This window comes from Fusarium phalaenopsidis, assembly GCF_050370095.1.
Source record: "Fusarium phalaenopsidis strain FUZ10S chromosome Unknown contig_32372, whole genome shotgun sequence".
Taxonomy (NCBI): Eukaryota; Fungi; Ascomycota; class Sordariomycetes; order Hypocreales; family Nectriaceae; genus Fusarium; species Fusarium phalaenopsidis.
The window spans coordinates 129647-151097 of record NW_028145383.1 but is presented as its reverse complement, the minus strand read 5'-3'; the positions used below and the strand labels follow the sequence as shown (position 1 = coordinate 151097).

The window sequence follows — 21451 nt, the reverse complement described above, 5'->3', positions numbered from 1 at the left end:
TACTCAAGGTCCTCTATAGTTTGGTAGGTAATTCGGTTTACTTGTAGCCCTCGTCATGCTGGGGTCAAAGGTGCGGTAGAAGAGCTTAGCAAAGCGGGCGGCGGCTGGCATGGTTTGCGAAATCACATACGGCGACCCTGGCAGTAGCTTTCCTGTCGCGAGGCAGCACACCATGAACCATCACTTCACAGCCGAAGGCACAGGAATCACAATTGGGGATGCTACTGGTGTTGAAGAGACTGGGTTACCCAGGCTATGCAGGCAAAGTCATTGGATGAGCCACTATTCACATATATACTTGCAGCCACTCTCATCATTAGCGCCACCATTACCCATTTCCGGCCTCTAGAGCACAACATCAACCCGCACGCATTCCAGTACGTAGCATAACTGGCCAGGATGGAATGTAAATCGTTTTTTACAGTTGTGAGACTCAAACCTCCTTCAGAATTCTGTGGGGCTGTGCTTCCAAGGCAGTCTCGTTGGCAATGAAGGACAGCCTACCAGGGAACCCGTACACGTACGTCTAGGCGTACAAATAAGATAATATTCTTCCCCCTAAGGGCTAATATACTTCACGAGAGGAACTGGCCATAGTAATTAACGCTTAGGCAGCGCCCCGAGGCTATGCCTTTATCTCCTAAAGGTCTACAAAGAGCTCTACTAGAAGAGCTATATTTACCTTTATCTATGATCATAGAGGAGGGCCTACTGCCTCTGCCGCCTCTATACCCCCTAAGAAACGGATCCGAAAGACCACATCACGCCGTATAAGATGCCTCTTCTCTGTAATAGTAAAGGCAAGCCTATGTGGGACTGAATAGTCCCTTAGGCATCGTCCTAACTCTCAATTCCATTAGCATAATCACCCCCTAAGCTTCAGCCTAGTAGCACATCCAGTATATCGCCAACTATCACACCTAGATAAATCAATAGTCCACCGACTCTCCGGCGCCGGCATCATACCAAAGTAGATTAGATCTTATCTATACACGAGCTCAAATACGCTCGCTATATAGTAGGATATCTATAACTGTATTGCACGAGGCAAGCGGCTACTTGCTAAGAGTCAAAGCCACATACATGCCCTTACTAATCAACTTAATAGCGAGGGCTTCTAGAGCGAGATTTATCTTAATAAGACTAGTAGGGTTATAGTAGTCTTATTTGCATATCTGGAGTCATTAGGATACCTTAAGTTATATCCTAAGGTGCTTTTATTAGACTATACGCGTAAGACCAATAAGTATAAGATACCCCTTCTTGATATAGTTAGTATTAATGCTTACCAAAGCTCCTTCTGTATTACATTTGCATTCCTCGGCGGCGAGGAAGAAGAAGACTTCGTCTGAGCTCTTAGGAGGCTGCGGCAAGTATATAAGCTTCACGGTATAGCTCTTCCTTCTATGATCCTCACAGATCGCTGCCTGGCTTATATAAATGCCCTTTCCTCCTCTTCTTGCTTCCCCGAGTCAGCCTTAATGCTATATATATGATATATTAATAAGGCTATCATAGCATATTATATACCTATATTTACTTAGGATAAAAGTAACCCTAAGGGGGATAAAGAGTAAAAGTAATTCTTTAGCTTATGGTATAAGATCGTTGCCTTAATAACCGAGGGTATATATAATAAGAGACTTAAGAAGTAAAAGAAGCGTTACCTTCTTAAGTATATTAAAGAGGTGGGTTATATTATAGAGACCTAGCTAGACCCCCATAAAGAGAGATTCATTAAGGCCTAGGTTTAATAATACCTCCACTTAGAGCAATATATTATATCGAGGGCAGAGAGTATTTATCAGCTTATTAAGAGCTATATAGGCCACTCTTAGTCTAATCTCTTCGAGGCCTAGAGGATTATTAAGCTTATATTATTGAACTAGCTTTCTAAACTCAAGGCTAAATAAGCTAAGCAGAATACTACTATACCTCTTAATATCTCCGGGGTATTATATAGTAATATCCGCGGCTAGGTCTCATATGAAGCCCTGCGGAAGGTTAATACTTAATTGGCACGACTACTAAAAGTGCTTCCCGGGTGCATAGGGGTCTTTATAAAGACTCTTGGTCTGCCTTATGCTCATAACCTTCAGCCTCTATTAGCGCAAAGTTAGCCCTTTTAACTACACCATTTCTATTTATATTAGCATCTCTAACGCTCAGGGACCCCCTAGCTTATTATTAAGCCTCGTAAGCTATTTGATCGCCTAGCTGCTAATTCAATACTGCTATCATTAAGCACGCAGCGTGAACCTTCTGCGTTCGAGGCTATTAAGAGGGCATTATAGCCAAGGGCGCCGCTAAAGTATTTAAGATATTATAACTATGGCCATAAGATAAACTCAAAGGCCTGCCCCTTGCGTTATGAATATCTATTAAAGGCTTTATCCTAAACTACCACGGTAATATACATAGAGACATAAATATCTACTTACTCTATAACCCGCTCTCTCTCCCCGGCTTCTCTATTAGGCGGCTCTATTATATCTGAGATTATAGCCTATATAATAACGCATATAATAATACACATAATAACCTAAGTAATATCTCCTCTAGTGGCCAAATCAGTAATAACTACTACGAAGCCTATGCCCGCACTACGACCTGATAACCCCCGGGCGATTTACTAATAGTATAAAGAGGCACGAGAGGCCTGGTATGCTATATTGCCCCTGAGTGCTACTAAGAGCAACTAATAATATCAGAAGGCTATAGAGCTGCCTTGATTATATAAGTAATTAGAGTATAATTAGTGTCTTAACTATAAGCAAATGGGTAAGCGTTGTAGGGTAGAAACCGGCATAAGAGAGTGGACTAAGGAGGAAATAATAAGTTATCTTAATTAGGATAAGGCTAAGACTAAGCGGGTTAAGAAGAACGTAGAGATGGCGATGGAGGAAGAGCCCTTCTTAAGGCACCGAGGCATATAGCATATATGGGATACTGCTAAGAGAGATATTAAAGTACAAAGGAGATTATATAGCGATAAGAACCCCCCTAAGTAATACCTAAATAAGCAGGAGGAAATAAATAAATTATATACTATTATAAAGATAAAGAAAACGCAAATCTCTAAGTATTATTCCCGTGACCTAATTATATTATTAAATAGAACTATGGCCGAGTTTACATATAGGGTCAAATAGGCTAAGTTATCACTTATATCGCTATTGCACATATATGCCTCTTATATAACGGATCTTATTTATACGCCTAAACGTATAAGATATCACGTGACCTTATTTGTACGCCTAGACGTACGTGTACGGGTTCCCAGCCTACCAGGGCCATTTATTAATATACCCGTAAGTCCCAGCTCTCTTCCCATCTCTATTCAGATTCTTTACATCACCCCTTCCACCATGGTGCTTCTTACACATCAGCTTTCATACATCCTCGCTGGCTTGTCCAGTGCCGCGGTTGTATTTACTGCCCCTACTGGTCCGCTGCCTGGCAATGCCAACTCATTTGCGGTTAGTCTGGCCGTCTATAGACCCGTACGACCACAGACACCACCACCCGCACAGCCCAACACTAACCCTGCAAACCTGCGTCCCCCCTCGGGCCCGGTAACCCCACACACTCCTTATCAAAAGCTGAAGGACGATAGTGGAAATGACACGGACCCTCCTGGTCTGGAGCCCAGCGTTCCTTCAGATTCTGAACGGGCCCCTTTGTCGACCGACAGGCTCACCGAGAAAAAGGATCCTTCCACCAAGAAAGACAACGATACTCCCGCCTCTGATGAAGAGGATGCTTCTACCACTGTTCTCGCTCAAATGCCGGCAACTTTTGGTGCAGCTATGGCAGTTATCGCCTGGATGTACGCATAAGTTATGACGATACAAGTGGGGTTCTATAGAAGAGGCGCCTTACTAAAGGGTTACTGCTATATTAATTGACTATCCAACTTAATATCTCAGGCTTCCATTTTCTCATATACCTGTGGTGTGTGTGAGTTTATCCCACGTCGTCAGTCTTGTCAATCCTCTCTAGGAGTCACGGGCTCTTATTAGTAAGACCTAAGTGCCGTTCCTATTCGAGGATGGGTAAAAGAGCACAGAGGAATCTCCTATTATCAATGGTAATACTTGTGCTATTGAGATTCCATCTTTCAACTTGCGTCCTTGAAATCGTGTTCGTAGCTTCCTAGCCCTGAGTGATTTTCAAAGGTGAGTTTTACGTAAACATACTATTTCTCTCTGCATTCTCTCAGTGTCCTACAACTTTCTAGACAGCTTAAGAGACCCTGTTTATTAGATAAATATTATTAAAAAGGCTATAGTATTCCTCATATTTCTGAAAGTTATTACTCTACTTATCATGACATCCATTACGCACCCTAGAGGTAGAAATAAAAACGAGAGGATTAAATGCCCTGGATAATTATTTCTCGTAGAGTTTAAGAATATAAGCGTCGTGTTAAAATATCTAACGTATACTTGAGACGTCTTCCACCAAAGTGAGTCTTGGTAACCAGCTTGGTGGGCGAATAAAGTCTGAGTCCGTTGAACTGGAAGCTTTACAATGAGACACTCATGTTAGAAGCTACCTGCCATGCACGTTGGTTTTCACAGTCTCACTGTGATTATAAATAATGCTCACTGTGGCACCCTATCGTCAAAAACTTACCTACGCCTTTGGCTCGCCCAGCTCCGATTTATTTCCCGTCCAAGTTGAGGCCGGTGTTGGCGACACACACCGACCATTAACGCCGACGAAGAACGCAGGCCAGCAAAGAATTTGCAACGGCCAAGCCGGGCAGATCCTGGCAATGATTTTCAGCTGCCCCATTTATTACAGCCGATCTCCGTTAGCCGGATGACCGTTTCATGGGGCTGCAACAGTGATCCTTGTCCGTGGTCTGTGAGGCGGGTCTAGAGTCCTTTTGAAGTTCACACTCCACATTCGAACCGTGAGGCATATTCCTTTGAGACGAATCTAATTTTCCATCTCTGAGGATCTTTGTCGATTCTCACAGCGAAAACTCCTGCTTTGTGCGAATATCATTTCTCCTAGATACCTAAGCCATAACTGGGTAACCCAGCAGGTGATTGAAAGCCGAGACTCGAGCGGAGTGACAGATAGGAAAATCGATAACTGACTCATTTGCCTACTCCTAACCTCGAGCTATGCTCGTATAGAAAGGGGAGAAACGAATGTGACCGAACAGATGAAATTTCTCGACAAGAGTCACAGCATTCTGCCAAACTAGTCATGCAAACCAACCAGAGCCCAGACCAGTGACCAGGCCGTGCATTGATTATCAGGGTTTTCTCTCTACGATCACGGCCAAACCCGAGATTATACGGAGGGCGGGTACAGATACACCATGCATATTTCGCCTAGTAAGGAAGGCTGTCTTTGGCCAACAAGCAGGACATCCCTGACCTGGATCAGTTGCCGGCCAGATCTGGCGACGCAAATTTGAGAAAGGTTCCCGATGAGGGACAATAGCTATCAAGTCCGTTTCGAATATATTGAGACAGCGGAGTAGAGTGGACTGGACTGGTGGAGAAATTCAACCTTGCCAGCATCACCTCGGCTTCTCCACATTTCTAGGGGACTCTAATCTCGGCCTGTCCCACATGCACTTTTCTATCTCGGGTTTGGCACCGGCGTAGGGCTGCTGTCCAACTTATCCTTCATGTGAAGATAGATGTAGCTGACAATCTAGGAAATACCACAGCAGAAAAAGACGAGTCAGGTTCAAGGACGGCCTCGTATAGTGATGACTCCATGGCATAGTTATGGGCCACTGAAAATATCTTAGGTAGACTGGAGAGGAGGTATACACTGAACATGCCTTGATACATACCACTATTAAAATAGAATAGCTCAAGATAACTGGTGGATAAATTACATACGAGCGTCGTGGCGAGGCAGAGGCACCACTGATATTCAGATACTACCACGGAAGATCTGACCCAGGGATCTCGGAAGGGTCCAACACCCGGCCCCAATCTTGCTCGAATCCTGTCTCAACATCCGAGGTTGTCTCCCATGACGTATCGTCTACCCCGTCCGTTGTCTCATCTTCCCGCTCTTCCAGGCCATACTTCTCCACCTCATCAGGGTCCATATCTTCAAGAAGCTGCCAAATGCGGCGCCGATTAGTGAAGCCAGGTGGTACGTCCAACCCTACTTCATCGTAGTTCCATGCCCTGATGTCGCTGTCCTCGGGATAGGTAGGGGGTTGAACGCGCGCCATGACCTGCCGAAATAGCCTCTCCCAATCCCACTCCTTGCCGTCTTCGTCTTGGAACTCTGACGCAAGACTTTTGTCGAGATCCCAGAAAAATGGGATCCGAACAAAGAGTTGTTTCCAGCATGACTGTGGCAGCATACGAGTGCAGTCCAGACCTATACTTCCCTTCAGTAGGAGTGATATGATCCTGTCCTGGAGTTCTTGGGGCAAGCTGTCCAGTCTTCTTTGCAGGCTGCTAGGGCGAGCTGGGTGAGGCTCAACAAGCTGCAGGTTTGATAGCAGACGACTGGTGAGATGTGGAATAACTAAGGGATCATCTAGCCACTAGAGATGGGTTAGTTGAATGGAATGAAAGGCTGGGATTGTTCTACTCGCCCAGTTGTAATAGGATCCAGGATGGTAGTCAGGAATATAGTAACTGCCCCAACGCCTGTGCGCTTCATCTGGCCTCTTCGGGAGTGGAATGAGGGGAAGCCAATGAAAGAAGCTAGGGCCTGTCCGAACCCTTATTGTTACTTCGCATCGCCGATCAAGAGTGACCCAAAGATCTCGAAGGGATCTCAGCTGCGAAGTCGGTGATGTCTGCATCACCAAAGATGCCATCGTCAGACAGGCCTCATGCACGCCAAGGCACCAATCAAGGCCAGTCGGGCCATCGGGAAATAGATCCTCAGACTGGAATTGCCTTTGCAGGTGAACTTTCCGGCCGCTATGATATAGCCTTAAATTTCCCATAGCGCCGTCACATGGGCTAGCAGCATGCTCTGTTATCCGCTTGTTGAGAGGATCGTCTTGTTGTCGTCTGCAGTATTGCTCGTGAGGACCTATGAGGGCGACAACGGTCTTTTGCCATAGTGAAGGTTCCCAAGCGATGGGACCAGACTCGTAACGAGGCCTGCCGTACATTTGGTAGCCGCATATCGAGCAGTGGGGGAACTCGTTCGCGCAGCCCATGTTGCAATGGTGGTATACGATAGAAGCGGAGGTTTGACAAGAAGGAAGCAAACACTGCCCTGTTGCTTGCGCCTTGTCAGTGCCTTGTCTTCGCCTCGTTTGTGGGTCGAAGCGGGTGGGCCGGTAGTTGTTCCGATCGACGTTTTTTCGGAAGAAACATCCCGTAGGCAGTTGGTAAGCTCGTATATGCGGTTGTGAAACACGTTAATGTGCGTGCTGTGCCTTGCTCCGTGCCTTGCATGAGATTGCATGCTGCGCCTGTGGGCCGTTTCACCTGCACGTCCACTCGGACTGGACGATGAAATGGCAGTCCCTTCAATCTCTTAGTGAGAGGCGTATAAGCCTGTGCCCCGTAGAAAGCCGCTAGAACATGCTGTAGCTGCGATGCATGGGCGGTCACTGACGGGGCACCCACTGCATTAGGCTTGTGTGAAACAAACGATGGATTGCAGCGACCTGGATGTTCATTCAGTGCTAGCATCCAGACCACCAATGATTGTAGTTATATCAGGGGTGGCCCTGTCATCCATTTGACCTCATGAGCCTTGTTGATGCAACGGAACCATAATGTAAGTTGGATCATCATGTGCTAGATTAGATAGGGACATTCTGTGCGCCGCGAATTTTCGGCCACGACAGGCGGCACTGATCATTGCTCGATAACCGCGCTGCGGATCGGGGCTCATCTGCAAGCAAGGAAATGCCCGCATCCTATTTTCAGCCGGCAAGGATGAACCAACTCAAGAAAATTCTCCAGATTTTTTGGCCGGGAGAGAACTTGATCAAGATTAGTTGCAAGGGTCACAAGTTGATGTGTTATAAGGACTGAATGTCCCAGTAACTCTTGATGCCAACCCACCTCACATTCGTTTCTTTGCTCTATAGCCATTCGTTCATCCCACCGTATTCATTCTTTTCTCTCCTATTCTCTCTATGAGAATTCTTCTTTTGCTCTGGGCCTCAGGTGCCCTGGGCGGGCCTTGTAGGCCGTCCAACCCACAAACAACTGGCTCTTCACTGCCTCCCTATCAGTCAGCTTCGACTGATACTGACTCCCAATCGGCCTCTGGTTCCATGAGCAGTTTGTCTGCTACGGGCTCTCATGGGGATACCTCGACTGGCACATTTTCATCGTGGCTCACTAGCAGTGTCAGTGGCACTATTCCTGACCAGCCTGGCAACACCAACACCATCCCTGGTCAGTCCGACAGTACTGACACTGAGACTGATCAACCAAGCAACACCAACACCAATACTATTCCTGGACCTGATGACTCCAACACCATGCCTGACCCGACTGGAACTGCCACTTCTGGCCAGTCTGGCAGCATCGAGACGGAAACTGGTACTGCCACTATCCCTTCCGGAGGCATTTCCGAGACCAGCCTTCCTGGAATCGAGACAGGCTCTACGCAGTCTGGAAACACTGAAATGACTCTTACTGGAACTGACACTGGCCCTTCTGGTACAGAGACCGGCCCTGCTGGCACTCAGACTGGCACCGAGACTGGATCAGCTGGGACTCAGACGGAGCCTAACCATCCTGGAACCACTGGAACACAGGGCACCGAGACCGGTCCTGTTGGCACCGAAACTGGAGTGACTGGCACCGAGACTGACTCTGCTGGAACGCAGACAGGCTCGCCAAACACCGAAACTGGCTTTACCGGAACCGAGACCGACTCTACGGGAGTTCAGACTGGCCCTACTCACTCCGACAACACGGAGACGGGAGTCACCACTGATACCGGCGCTTCCAACACCGAGACCGGCACTTCTGTCACTGAAAGCAACCCAACTCAGCCCAGTGGCACTGAGACTGGTCCTTCGGCCCCTACTGGCACCGAAACAGGCTCTGTTGGCACTCAGAGCGACTCAACTGGTACGGAAACTGGCTCTTCAGGTACCGAGACTGGCCCTACTCAACCCGGCAATACCCAGACTGCTCCTTCTGGCACGGAAGGCAGCGTCACTGAGCCTACAGGCACTGAGACTGGGTCTGCTACCGAAACTGGTCCTTCTGGTACTGAGACCAGCTCGGCTGGAACTGAAGGCAGTGTTACTCAGCCCGGTACAGAGACTGGAACCACTGAGCCAGCTTCCTCTGGAACTGAAACCGCTCCTACTCAGGCTGGCAACACTGATACTGCTTCTTCTGACACCGAGACTGGTCCTAATCAGCCCTCGAACACTGAGACGGGAGCCACCGAGACTGAGCCATCCAGTACCGAGACTGGCTCTTCTGCCACTGAGAGCAACCTCACTCAGTCCGGCACTACCGAGGGTGCGTCGTCCGAGACCGGGCCTGCTGGAACCAATACTGCTTCCGGCACTGAAACTGAACCTACTCAGCCCGGAGCAACTGACACGGCAACTTCTGGCAGTGCAAGCGTGACAAGCGATGCTCCGCCTTCCACTACTTCAGCTGGTGTCCCGACAACTCTTCCTCCCACTACAACCACGTCGGGTCAAAGCGAAAGTTACGCCTCCACTGTCACAGTTCCTCCTGCGAACTGGTCGCCCACCTGTGCCTCTGGCCATCCTGAGTGGACAACCAACACCTGGATCACCACTACCTCAGAGGGCTCCACCGAGCAGACCGTTGTTCCCGTCATCGTCGGCTCCAAGGAGTGCGATGACGATGGCTCGGGTCTTATCCTCTTTGGATTCCCCCCTATTACTGGCGTCTGGTTCAAGTTCCCAGGCTTCCCCGGCTTCTCATTCCCTTGCATTCAGACATTTATCACCAAGTGCAATGACCCACCAAAATCCGAAAAGGACGACGACGACGACGACAAATCATCTACTGCTTGCAGCGAAACATCCACCGCCAGTGATTGTCTCGTTGCTTGCACCACCTACACAGGACCTGCTGATGCCGAGATTACGCCAGACTGTACCACGACCTGCACCAAGACTCACACTGGCTGCAGTGTGACTGGCGTCACCTCGACGACGACAGAGGCTGAAGGCTGCAGTGCCACCGGTGGAGGCGAAGAATGCGCAGAATGCTCTGACGAACTTCTATACACCATGGACGGAAGCCTAGGCAGGGATGTAGCGGACGAAAATCCGTTCGTTGAGAAGAGATGGTCATCTCCGGAGGCCAACCAAATCAATAAGGACAACAAGTTGGGCAACTGTTACATCCCGGCAAGTGTCCCCATCACGTTCCCCCAGTACCCGGAAGGCAACGACGTCTTTCTGTACGAACAGGCCATCAAGAAGTCTAGCAGCTCACCCCTGAGACTCATTGATAGATGGTACTTCTGGGAACGAAGGACTGACGCCCGCGGTTGCTATCTTACTGTCAATGGACCTAAACCGTCCAACCAGTACTTTGCTGGAAAGCCGCTCCCCGACAAGAATGCCGCCAACTACAAGGAGAAGGCGCCGTCAATTGATCACATCTTCGAAAAGAGCTTCCTGAAGGACTTTTGGTGGGCCATCACCCCTAGCAATGGGCGAGGTCAGAGCATTCGTGGCACCAAGCCCAACCAGGCTGTCCAACAGATTAGCTGCGACGACTTGATCTACTATGGCAGTGCCATGTCATCACCTTTCGGATCCAAGCAGCCAAGTAACGCGCAAGACATGGAGTTCGTCAAAGACGTCTTCAAGACCTATCCCGGAGCCAAGCAAAACCCTGGCGGTCAGGAGCACCAGCAGATCCAGCCCCTTGATGCCCACTTCCTCGACGACTTTATCGGCGTGGATGCATGGACGAATGAAGCCAAGGCAAGTCAATTTGACGGTATGAGAGTAAGATTCTGCTAACATTGGGCCACAGGGATTCGCCACCACACCACAGAACATTCGAAAGAAGGTACGAGAGGGCGTGAACAAGGTGATCAACTGGCAGACACTCAGTCTGGCGCAAATGGAGGGGGAAGTCAACAAACAAATCGAGATCATCGACAAACTCTTCGTTGGAGTCGAGCTGGCCAACAAACCTCATTCTCACGAGGCCATGATCCGGCAGAATCTGCGGGTCTACAAGGCGCTGTAAGTCTTCCGATGTTAGGGCATCTCAACAAAGCTAACAGTGTTACTCTATAGCCTTGACATGGACAAGAACGCTCGGGATTGTCTTCAGGATCCTGCAGTCGTCGACAACAAGTGGTCGTTTGCGGAACGATACAAGACCTTCATGGAGAACCGATTCACCGGCACCGAGACCCATTCCATCAACCAGGCAATCGCACAAGCCTTCGCTGACATGCCGCGCAGAATTCAGCAGGACCTCAACGATTGCAAGACGGCAATGCAGAACAAGATCAATGGCAATACCCAATGGAACGCGCAACAGAAGGCGACTCAGGAAAGGATCTGGAGGCAGAAGTGGTCCGTCTTGAACTCACGCTATAACACTTTGGTTAGACGGGCAGCAGGGCAGGGCACTACCACCATCAATGTCGCATGGGACTGGGACATTGGCAACATTCCCAAGAAGCGTGATGAAGTTGAGGAAGGACCTTCCTGCAAGGTCGCATCGACTACTACTGAGAGTGCTACTACTCTGTCGACTGTTGTTTCCAGGTCTGAGACAGAGTCGGACCCTACCTCGACTGGACAGCCGCTCACCAGATGCGACAATGATGACGAGTGTAAGGATTGGAACTGTGATGAGGGGAAAACTGCCACTTGTGCCACCGTTGTCCTACTCCCTGGATTCAAGATCTGCCAATGTGAGGGCGATGATCCCTCATCGACAACCAGTAGCGCTCCCGAGCCCACAAACACTGGCGAAGGCAAGGGATGCTTGAGCAACAACGAGTGTGAGATGGACTGCGAAGAGGGCAAAGAGCCTACCTGTTTCCACTGGCCTTTCAACCCCGATAACGCCTTTGGCACCTGTGTATGCCGCCTGATCCCCACAACCACCGAGACGCCAACCCCAACAACAACATCCACGACATCGACGTCCACAACTCCTCGAAAAACGGTGACTGTGACGGCTGAGCCCGAACCAACACCAACAGCTTACTGTGATGTCTACGCTGCAGGTCTCTTCTGGTACGTCGAGATTACGAGGATCGATGGCTGGAGCGACGACGAAGGGGCGAAGCTCAAGGACGAAGAGGGCGGCTGCGGTGCAATGACGGGCTGGCACTGGTACGGCGAGACAGAGAAATGGGGCACCAGCGTGGCCTTCAACCTACCATTCACTATCAAGGCGGGATGCGTGGAGCGAGCCATCGTTTCAGCCGGAGGACCCAAGCTGGAGTGTGACACTCACCCAACCTGGGAGATTACGGATAAGAAGCTATCCAAGGGCGACGCCAAGATGGCCATGGCAGCTCAGATGCTGCAGCCGGATGAGCCTTCTTTCCCGGATCTGTACCAGGAGGCCGTAGAAGAGTCGGAGGAGAAGTTTGGAACGATCACGGTCACGGATCTCTACACTCCAGTGGTTTGGAGTCAGCCCACATCTAGTGCCACGCATTAGAGTTGAATTTAATGTATATAATTAGTCTAAACATTTAATAAATGTTTTGTAACTAGAAATCAAGCGCCATCGTGACAGTTTCTGCATATTGAAACAATGGGAGGAGAACGAGAACCGAAATACTTGGACTGAGCATCAGGTGGATCTCGACCTCAAAAAATGGGAGAAAAAAGATGCAGACTGACAGTACCAGCTGTCCGTTTGTTCTACGTTGACTTTATCGAGCAGGGCTTACTGTCTAGGTACAAAGAGACCCTAGAGGGTGTCATTTGTCTAGCAACACTCAACAATCACGTTTAGACAAGAACCGTTTTGCCATGACCTCTATTTTGTTTTTCAGTGTAGGGCTTTTACAAGCCCCACCAACATCTTATAGCTTTCCCCCACTCTTATTCACACATACGGCCTGAAGAGCCGCCTTAAAAATGTCCAGTCCCTGGTCCAGATCCTTCGCCTCAATTGTCAGCGGAGGAACCATACGAATGCACGGCCCAGCAACGATGACCAAAAGACCGCGATCTCGAGCATTCTGGATCACTTCGGGTATCTTTCCACTAAACTCTGGCTGCAACTCGATTCCGAGCATCAGGCCGTGACCTCGGACATCCTTGATAACCTCGGGCATCTTGGCCTGCAGATCCTTGAGTCCCTTGATGAGATGGTCAGACTTGGCCTGGACCTGCTTGAGGAAGTCGTCCTTTGACACGCGGTCGAGGACGTTGTTTGCGATTCGGCATGCGAGTGGGTTGCCTCCGTAAGTGGTGCCGTGAATTCCCAGGCCGATGGTGTCTGCAACCCGTCGTGTCACAATGGTAGCACCGACGGGGAAACCGTTGCCCAATGCCTTGGCAGTGGTGAGGATATCTGGCTCCGCAAACACCTTGTTGGTCTTGGGATCTCTCAAAGAAGGATGGGCATGCGCCCAGAGAGACCCTGTGCGACCAATACCACTCTGAACCTCGTCGGTAATCAGCAGCGCCTTGGTCTCGTCGCAGCGTTTCCGCAGAGCAGTCATAAACTCTGCCTTGGCGGGGTAGATGCCTCCCTCTCCTTGTAGGGGCTCAACAATAACGGCACATGTCTTATCAGTGATGAGAGAGTCAAGTCCCTCAACTGAGTTAAAAGTGCCGTGTTTGAAGCCAGGGACCAGAGGCGCAAACGGTTCGCGATACTTGGGATTGTACGTGGCCGACAAGGATCCGAACGAACGACCGTGGAAGGCATTCGCGAAAGCAACGACCTCGAACTTGTTGCCAGAAGGATCGACCTTCTTGGCAAAGTTGCGGGCAAACTTCAAAGCTGCCTCGTTGGCTTCTGTTCCCGAACTGGCCAAAAACACTTGGTGCGCATCTAACATGGTACCGGAAGCTTTCGTCTTGGAAACGAGGTTCCTGGCCAAGACATCTGCCCATTCATTCTCAAACAGCATCGAGGCGTGCATGAGCTTGCCGGCCTGAAGTCAGAGACCTGGTTAGTACAATAGCCTCTAAGGGGCGGAGCAACTGGCCTGATCTGTTATGATCTTGGTGATCTCGGGATCAGAGTGACCCAGCGACACGACGGCGATGCCAGAGGTGAAATCAAGATACTTTTTGTTGTTGGAAGCGGTGACATATGACCCCTCGCCCTTTGTGAGCATCAAGCTCGGGCGGGGGTATGTAGGAAGAATACCTGACCCCGAATCAGGTTTCTGGGCCTGAGCATCAGACGGGAGAGTTGCCTAGGGAAATGTGAGTAAAGACAAGGTTGGTGTAAACTCAGATCCTACCATTTTGGAATCGGTATTATTGGGTTGTAAGGTATGAATACAGAGTTTGCTAGAAGGACTGTCGCTTGAAGCCTTTTGTACCATCACCGCTGGCGGCACCGGAACCGACGCGATGCTGGGAACCGACACAAAGCGTAACAAACACCGTTCACACTTCTCCACAATTCAAGCCGCCAAGGTGTTCCTGATCAACAACGAGGTATCACGGGACTCATCAGATTGATGGGGTTGGGGGACGCTAGACCTAGGATAGTTGGTTCAACATCTGCCGGCCAGTAATCCTGCGTCATCAAAGCGGGGAAGTTGTAGATATTCGGTGCCGGTCGGTTCCTGGCCGGCTCCGAGAATCGATGATAGGAGAGCCAAGTTGGCTTGATGGAACTTAGCGGTATGGGATCAATTGTCTGGGTAGACAGCCAGCTGGGGCAGTCACGAGGATGCAATGTGTTCCAAAGTGAACATGTATTCATTGAGACAGATTGCTTGTGGCTGCAGTGCCACTTCTTGTTCTGGTCATCAATGATGTCTCCACAAGATGTCTTGGCCACAATGATAAAGAATACAGTTAGAGCACCGTCATGTTTGAGAAGGATAATAAAAATCCCCATACATTGAGAGATACTAGATATCTATGTGGTCTTACTGAGATGGAAGCAATGGCCTAAGTGCGTCGACCAACTCTGTAGTGCCATACCGAACATTGTCGGAATTAGGCTCGACGTCGACAAGGCCACCCTCATTTTGGGCATCATTAGCCTTAATCAAGAGCTCAGCGAGAGTCACGCTCATGACTCTCTCAAAAGCCTCCTTCCACTGGGAGCGAGGCACGGCCTCCACCTTGAACGTCCGACCCAACAGCTCGCCCAATGCCGTCGCCACATCTTTGGCGCTGTACCGGCGCGGACCCTCAGCATGCACAATCTCCACGTCCCTGTCGCTGGGGTTTTGCAGTAAGATCTCAGCAGCTATCAAGCCTAGGTCTGGTGCTGAAATCGTGGGAAACTGCATATCGACCGGATCGTGAAAGCTCAACAGAGTGCCAGACTCTATCGCCGCTGGGATGGCGCGTCCCCATCCTTGCATATGTTCGGCCGACCGCAGAAACACCTTCTGACAGTTGAGTTGGCGAAGTCGCTCCTCAAAAGTACGGCACATAGTAGGCATCCCGATATCGTGAGTGACATGAGCCCCGTAGTCAGAAATTGCGAGCACACGATTTGGGCGAGCCTCTTCAAGCGCGGCAACCAGACTCTCAATCGCCCTTCGCATTTCCTCCGCCGTGTCTTTTGCCTGTGGAGACGGGGGAAGGATGATTTGGACGGTGTCTGCATTCCCGATCGCCTTCGCAAGGGCTCGAGAATCCTGCAGGTCGGCTACAGCGATCTCGCAGCCGATTTCACGCAGTGGCGCCGCCTTTGACGCATCGCGAAGAATCACTCTTACAGGCACACCAGCCTTGCGTAATGCCGATGATGTTGCAAAGCCGACCTTGCCGGCCGCTCCGAGGATTGCATACATGTCGAGTTTGGAGTTGGGGTAAGCAATATGATACAGGATGGTCTGAATGATATTAATTGTGTTGTTGATCTTCCTTAGCAAAAGGCTATGAGACGAAGAGTGGTGATCTTAAATAAGGCATAAGAAGCCAGGGAAAGGATAAAGAAGTCATTATTGATTGCAATGTCCGGAGTTGGTAGTGACGCATATCAATAAACCCGTAGATCTGCAAATCTCCAAAGCCGTACACCTGTAAATCCGAAGGCCTGTAAGCTCCGCAAATCCGCAACGTTAAATCCAACTCCGTAAACCCGATGTCTATATTTAGCCTCATAGTTCCACTTTACTGTGTATTTTATCAAGGCGACCTCCTGATATAGATCCAAACCTAGGAGTAATATTTCAGCTAGGGCTAGTCTATAACTAGTTTCACTTTAGAGAAGAGTGGTCAAGAAACAGGGCTGGGGGCTTGGTGATGTATATGTCAATTAATGTGTTCTTTATTATAGTTGAAGCCCGGCCCTCGATGGGATAAGAGCCAGAAGACCGTATATGTCAACGGTTAGGCTAGCTCTATAAACACGGCTGTGACAACGAATTGATCAACACTCAAACCTTGATCACTTGTTTACTTAGAGCGGGCAACCAGTTCAGCCCTCCCTTGATGCAATAGTAGATCATTTGTCAATGCGCGTAAATGTGGATTATTGTTTTCCCTGCTGATCAGCCTTGGCTTAACATTCCCCGCAGTTATCTTCAAACCCATCACACCTCATCATACATTGAACCTGCTGAGAACAAGCTTCCTCTTCTTCACAAACCATGTCATACTTGGAAGCTATAGACTCTGATGCTTTGAAGGAAGCCCGATTTCCATCACGGAGTCAGGCAACATGGGCACTGCTAGCAGAATGGAATCTTTGCTCACGATGTCGCAAGCTGCTCTTCAAGCTGGAACCAAGTGATTACATCGAAGAATTTCCTGACGAGATCCGAGAACGTGGGGGTAAAGGTTGTAGATTCTGCAGTGTGCTGTGTGAGGCCGCAGTTTGGGCGGGGATCTGGTCCGATGTCCAATCTGGGGATGAAAGGTATGCTGTCTCGCCTTTCGTGCCAGTTGCTCATTCAAGCTCAGTGAAGAAACTGTCGAGCTTGAACTTGTGAGCCGATCCTCTATCGAGATGATCTTGATGGCCGATGTCAAACCCGAACTCGGCTGTGTGATATCTATCGAGGATGGTATGTACGCATCTAGGCTACCGTGCCATTTGTGGCCTTGACATCATAAATCCTTTCGCTAACTCACATGTTGATGGCAGAACCTATTCCACAGCCCATTGATGGAACCACTCAGGCCAACCTATCAGGCGAAAATATCTCCTTTATCAGAAACCAGCTCAACAACTGCCTCTCCAATCCAGCACATGATTGCGCGCCCTTGACAGATGACAACACACAATGGCCCGCCCGAGTCTTGCAGATCCGCAATCAATCTGTAATCCTCCTCGACTTCGACAATGATGTCATGCCGGGGCAATTCGCCGCCCTCAGCTACTGCTGGGGCAGCGCGTCCGAGTTACAGTCAAATCCACCATACAAGGCAACGGCTTCCACCACCCAGGCCCTTCGTTCCGGCATTGATATTTCAGAGCTATCTATTACTATTCGGCAAGCCTTATGGGTGTGCAAAGAGCTGGAAATTGGTCATATCTGGACCGGTTCGCTTTGCATCATTCAGGACTCGTTGCAGGACTGGGAAGTTGAGGCCACGAAAATGGCCACTGTATACTCCATGTCCAAAGTGACCATTATCGCCGCCTCATCGACGTCTTGTCACAGTGGGTTCCTCGACGTTGAGAGACATCATGGTCGGCTTCGGGCATCACTCGGCTTGCCTTTCCAACTAACCGTGAGCTCCGTCTGCACATCTGGATTTCATAAGCACAAGTCAGTGGGCCACCCTCATGACCCCCTTGATACGCGCGCGTGGACATTTCAAGAGGAAGTCCTCTCATCCAGATATATCAAGTTTACAAAGGATGATATTCAGTGGAAGTGCAATGCGGGATCCGCGTGCATATGCGATCAGCAGCTTAGCCAGGCCTATCGTGGTCTTTGGCAGGTTTCAAGTCCTACAAGTCTTGACGAACGATCTTGGGAGAGCTTGGTTGAGGAATTCTCACACAGGCTCTTCACCAAAGACACAGACAAGTTGGTTTCATTGTCCAGTTTGGCAAGGAAAATGGCGTCCAGGTTCCCCACGCTCGACGGACAGACGCCATATGTTGCTGGACTCTGGCGACGCACTCTCGTGCAACAGTTGAAATGGTATACAGCTGGCGAACTGGGTCGGCACTCTGACCGCTATGCTGCGCCAAGCTTCTCCTGGGCTTCGCTCAGCTTCTACAGAAGGGGTGTGGAGTTTTCGTTACCTCTAACGCACGTTCTTTTTGAGGCCGTAGATGCGAGTACCACGCCTGTGTACCAGGGAAATCAGTTTGGAGCTGTCTCTCGAAGAATTATAACCCTATATGGCCCACACATATACTATACTATGCGATTTCAGGAGAGAAAACCCAAGATGTTTATCAGGCAGGAGATTACGCCAGCACTGGAGATGAAACACATAATACTTGACTGCCCGCTGCGCGAACGTCTTGTCGATGATGGCCGCGTCACGCTGCAGAGGTCAACGGACCCGACACAGCAAGAAGATGGAGAGTTCTCCGTCAGCGTTTTTATCTTGGGACAATCCGGCCAGCGACCATTTGGAAGCTTATACTGCTTGATTCTTGGATACGGGGTAATTGGGGAGCACCAGCGGCTTGGTCAGGTTCTATTGGGATGTGCGGATAGGGAGTCCAAATTCTCAGCCGAGCATTTCAAGCCCTTGGGAAAAGAAGTTGTTCTAGTTTAATACCCAAGGCCGGCCAAATCATTGCTTGAGTCAATTCCGCCTGTGGTGAAAGTTTCTTTGTGTCCCTGGTACTTTCTTGTTTATCACTAACTGACTATGAACTTATTACAAACTCATTATAAACTCGTCATAAATCTATTATATGCTTATCATAAACTTATTGAATAATCCTCTTAAATTTATTAGTGACTACGATCTATCATCAAAAATGAGATGGTTGATCTAATGTCAGCCAAATCCTTCCGCCAAACTGCCAATTTCAAACCCCTCAGCTGTCAAGCTGCAAGTTAGGTGTTGCTCTCATACCTTGATGATATCCTTGGCACTCGCGGAACTCGTCAATGCTCCGCGACCCGACACCGGGATGGTGGAGGACCCCGCTTCTTGGCTCGATAATGCGAACTTGGGAAGACAACAATGGGCAACGACTTTGTTGCGGATAATGCAGAGTGTACTGTAAAGACACTTTGACCTTAGGATCAGAGGTCGGTACCATACCATCGCTTGAATAATCGTACGTGGTTCATCAGCTCCAACTTGTCAATCTGCCCCCGTGATCCTCTTGACCAGGGGTGAAGCCTTCTCGGACTTCTATTGTTCCTGCATCCCTGCAGCCACTTCACTACCCCGCTCACACTTTGTCCTCAATAAATCGCTCATAATTACCAGGACAGCCTCCCCATCATTTACTCCAGCCTGCTCCATACCTGTTGGCTACCTAATCCAGCCGCTGATCCATCTACCGCCCTCCCAACATGTGTGAAGATACACCCGCAGATTCCCCACCCGGTGGTATCCTCCCTCCCCAGCACTGGGCACAGCAGGTTGTCTCACCACTCCAAGCCACAATGTCTCGTGCCTTGCTTATGGTTGCAACAGGGACAAGATGACACCGACGCCGATTCTGCTCTTGGTGATGGCGCTGAATCGTCAACTGCTTCCATCAGCTCCAGTATCCTACAATATAGAACTATTCATGGGCGATCTTACCACAGTGAGCAGGGCAATGCCCAATATTGGTGAGTCCTTGGATACCGAATATTATCCCATAGTCTAATGGCACAATGCCAGGGGTGCAAACGATGAAACTCAAAATGAGGTGATGGACATCAAGTATGCCTACCACTACTGTCACCCGGATGATGTTTACTGAGACTCTAAGCCATCACACTCTGACTCTCGGCATCGGAGAAAAGCTCCATTTGGCGCCATTAGAAAAAGAGAACCTCGAGGTAGGCGGTTCCTAAGCCTTACATCGATTTGTTTGCTAACCCCTCAGTTTGTTGTCGATATTGGCACTGGAACAGGTAAGGAATGCCCAATACTGAGTCCTGGTGTACTCAATACTGACTCGAATCGACAATACAGGCATCTGGGCCATGTATGTTTTGACCGTAACGAACGCCATGCAGAAGCCCGCCCGCTGACCCTTGCAGTGACTTCGCCGACGAGTATCCCAACGCACGTGTTGTAGGAACAGACCTGTCCCCCATCCAGCCAGGCTGGGTTCCTCCGAACCTGCAATTGTTCGTGTCACCCATGCCCAATCCCGTAGTCGGCTCAAGACTGATCATAAGATGGCAGCGAGATTGAAGACTGCACCCGCGAGTGGACTTTCAAGCCCGGCTCGATTGATTACATCCACATTAGATGGCTGGTTGGCAGCATCAAAGACTGGGGCGCTCTTTTCAGCGAAGCCTTTCGCTGCTGTAAGCCTGGCGGTTGGGTCGAGAGCTACGAGACTTCATCTGCGATCACGAGTGATGATGGAACGGTCAAGGATGATTCCGCAATGGGACAATGGGGCAAGTTCTTTGTCGAAGGAGGCAAAAAGCTTGGTGCGACCTTTACGGTCGTGGAAGACGATACCCAGAAGAAGGAGATGGAAAAGGCAGGATTCGTTGACATCCACGAGTTTGAGTTCAAGGTAAGCCTTTCTCCTGAATGGCCTTTCTCTCAGAGGGCTTTCTATGGTGTTGAATCAGGGCTCACATTATTGGCTAGTGCCCTGTTGGTGGATGGCCGAAGGATCCCAGACTCAAGGAGATGGGACGCTTCACTCAGTATGGGCTCGAGACTGATACCGAAGGCTTCGTTCTTTTCATGGCTCACACTCTGGGCTGGAGCAAGGAGGAGATTCAGGTATACATCTCCCATCTTCGCCGCGAGATGCGCGCAGGCAAGTCGCATGCGTTCTACCGCCAGAAGGTGGTCTGGGGTCGGAAGCCGTCCAAGAAGGAAGCTCCTAAGTCGAGTGATTAAAGGGTTGATACGCAAGGCTGCAAGCTCACTCTATAATGATGAGAAAGAGGTGGATCACGACTTGATGAATCATATGACAAATGTATTTACTTCGCTTGCACGTAGCTATTTGACCTTACTCATTTGTCTCTATTCACTTCTTAAATCGGTGGGAAGCAGACCTTGTCGTTTCAGTTCTTGGTATCGTTGGGGTGTGCCTTGGAATACGGGGGTCTCGGTGGAGAGGGACAAATATCGGGAAAGGAGGGGCTTGGGAACAAAGAATGCAAGGGTGAGGCAACAATAATAATGCATCAGAGAACGATGATGCTCCCGACGCAGTATTGAGGAGCTTCAAAGTACTTTAGAATATGGAAAAAGAAATGAAAAAAAAAAAAAAAAGAAGAAAAA

General features: G+C 49.4%; 5 protein-coding genes across 5 annotated transcripts; 3 read left to right on the top strand and 2 right to left on the bottom strand.

Annotated features, from left to right (window-relative positions):
* Positions 1–3368: 3368 nt before the first annotated feature.
* LRP88_14547 (uncharacterized protein) lies at positions 3369–3839 on the top strand (the record flags this gene model as incomplete). Its single annotated transcript, XM_083250887.1, has 1 exon — positions 3369–3839. One exon carries the CDS (start codon positions 3369–3371, stop codon positions 3837–3839), a length of 471 nt encoding a protein of 156 aa, XP_083093287.1.
* Positions 3840–8101: 4262 nt separating this feature from the next.
* LRP88_14546 (uncharacterized protein) lies at positions 8102–12617 on the top strand (the record flags this gene model as incomplete). Its single annotated transcript, XM_083250886.1, has 3 exons — positions 8102–10930; positions 10980–11173; positions 11228–12617. The coding sequence occupies 3 exons, from the start codon at positions 8102–8104 to the stop codon at positions 12615–12617; spliced, it is 4413 nt and encodes a 1470-aa protein (XP_083093286.1).
* Positions 12618–12987: 370 nt separating this feature from the next.
* LRP88_14545 (aspartate aminotransferase family protein) lies at positions 12988–14388 on the bottom strand (the record flags this gene model as incomplete). The annotated part of the gene is made up of 3 exons (XM_083250885.1): positions 12988–14021; positions 14121–14337; positions 14386–14388. 3 exons carry the CDS (start codon positions 14386–14388, stop codon positions 12988–12990), a joined length of 1254 nt encoding a protein of 417 aa, XP_083093285.1.
* A 636-nt stretch (positions 14389–15024) lies between these two features.
* On the bottom strand, positions 15025–15903 carry LRP88_14544 (uncharacterized protein; the record flags this gene model as incomplete). The annotated part of the gene is made up of 1 exon (XM_083250884.1): positions 15025–15903. The coding sequence occupies one exon, from the start codon at positions 15901–15903 to the stop codon at positions 15025–15027; it is 879 nt and encodes a 292-aa protein (XP_083093284.1).
* A 3651-nt stretch (positions 15904–19554) lies between these two features.
* On the top strand, positions 19555–21061 carry LRP88_14543 (class I SAM-dependent methyltransferase; the record flags this gene model as incomplete). Its single annotated transcript, XM_083250883.1, has 9 exons — positions 19555–19623; positions 19679–19818; positions 19871–19912; positions 19962–20031; positions 20079–20106; positions 20168–20180; positions 20236–20325; positions 20384–20726; positions 20804–21061. The coding sequence occupies 9 exons, from the start codon at positions 19555–19557 to the stop codon at positions 21059–21061; spliced, it is 1053 nt and encodes a 350-aa protein (XP_083093283.1).
* Between the last annotated feature and the right edge of the window lie 390 nt (positions 21062–21451).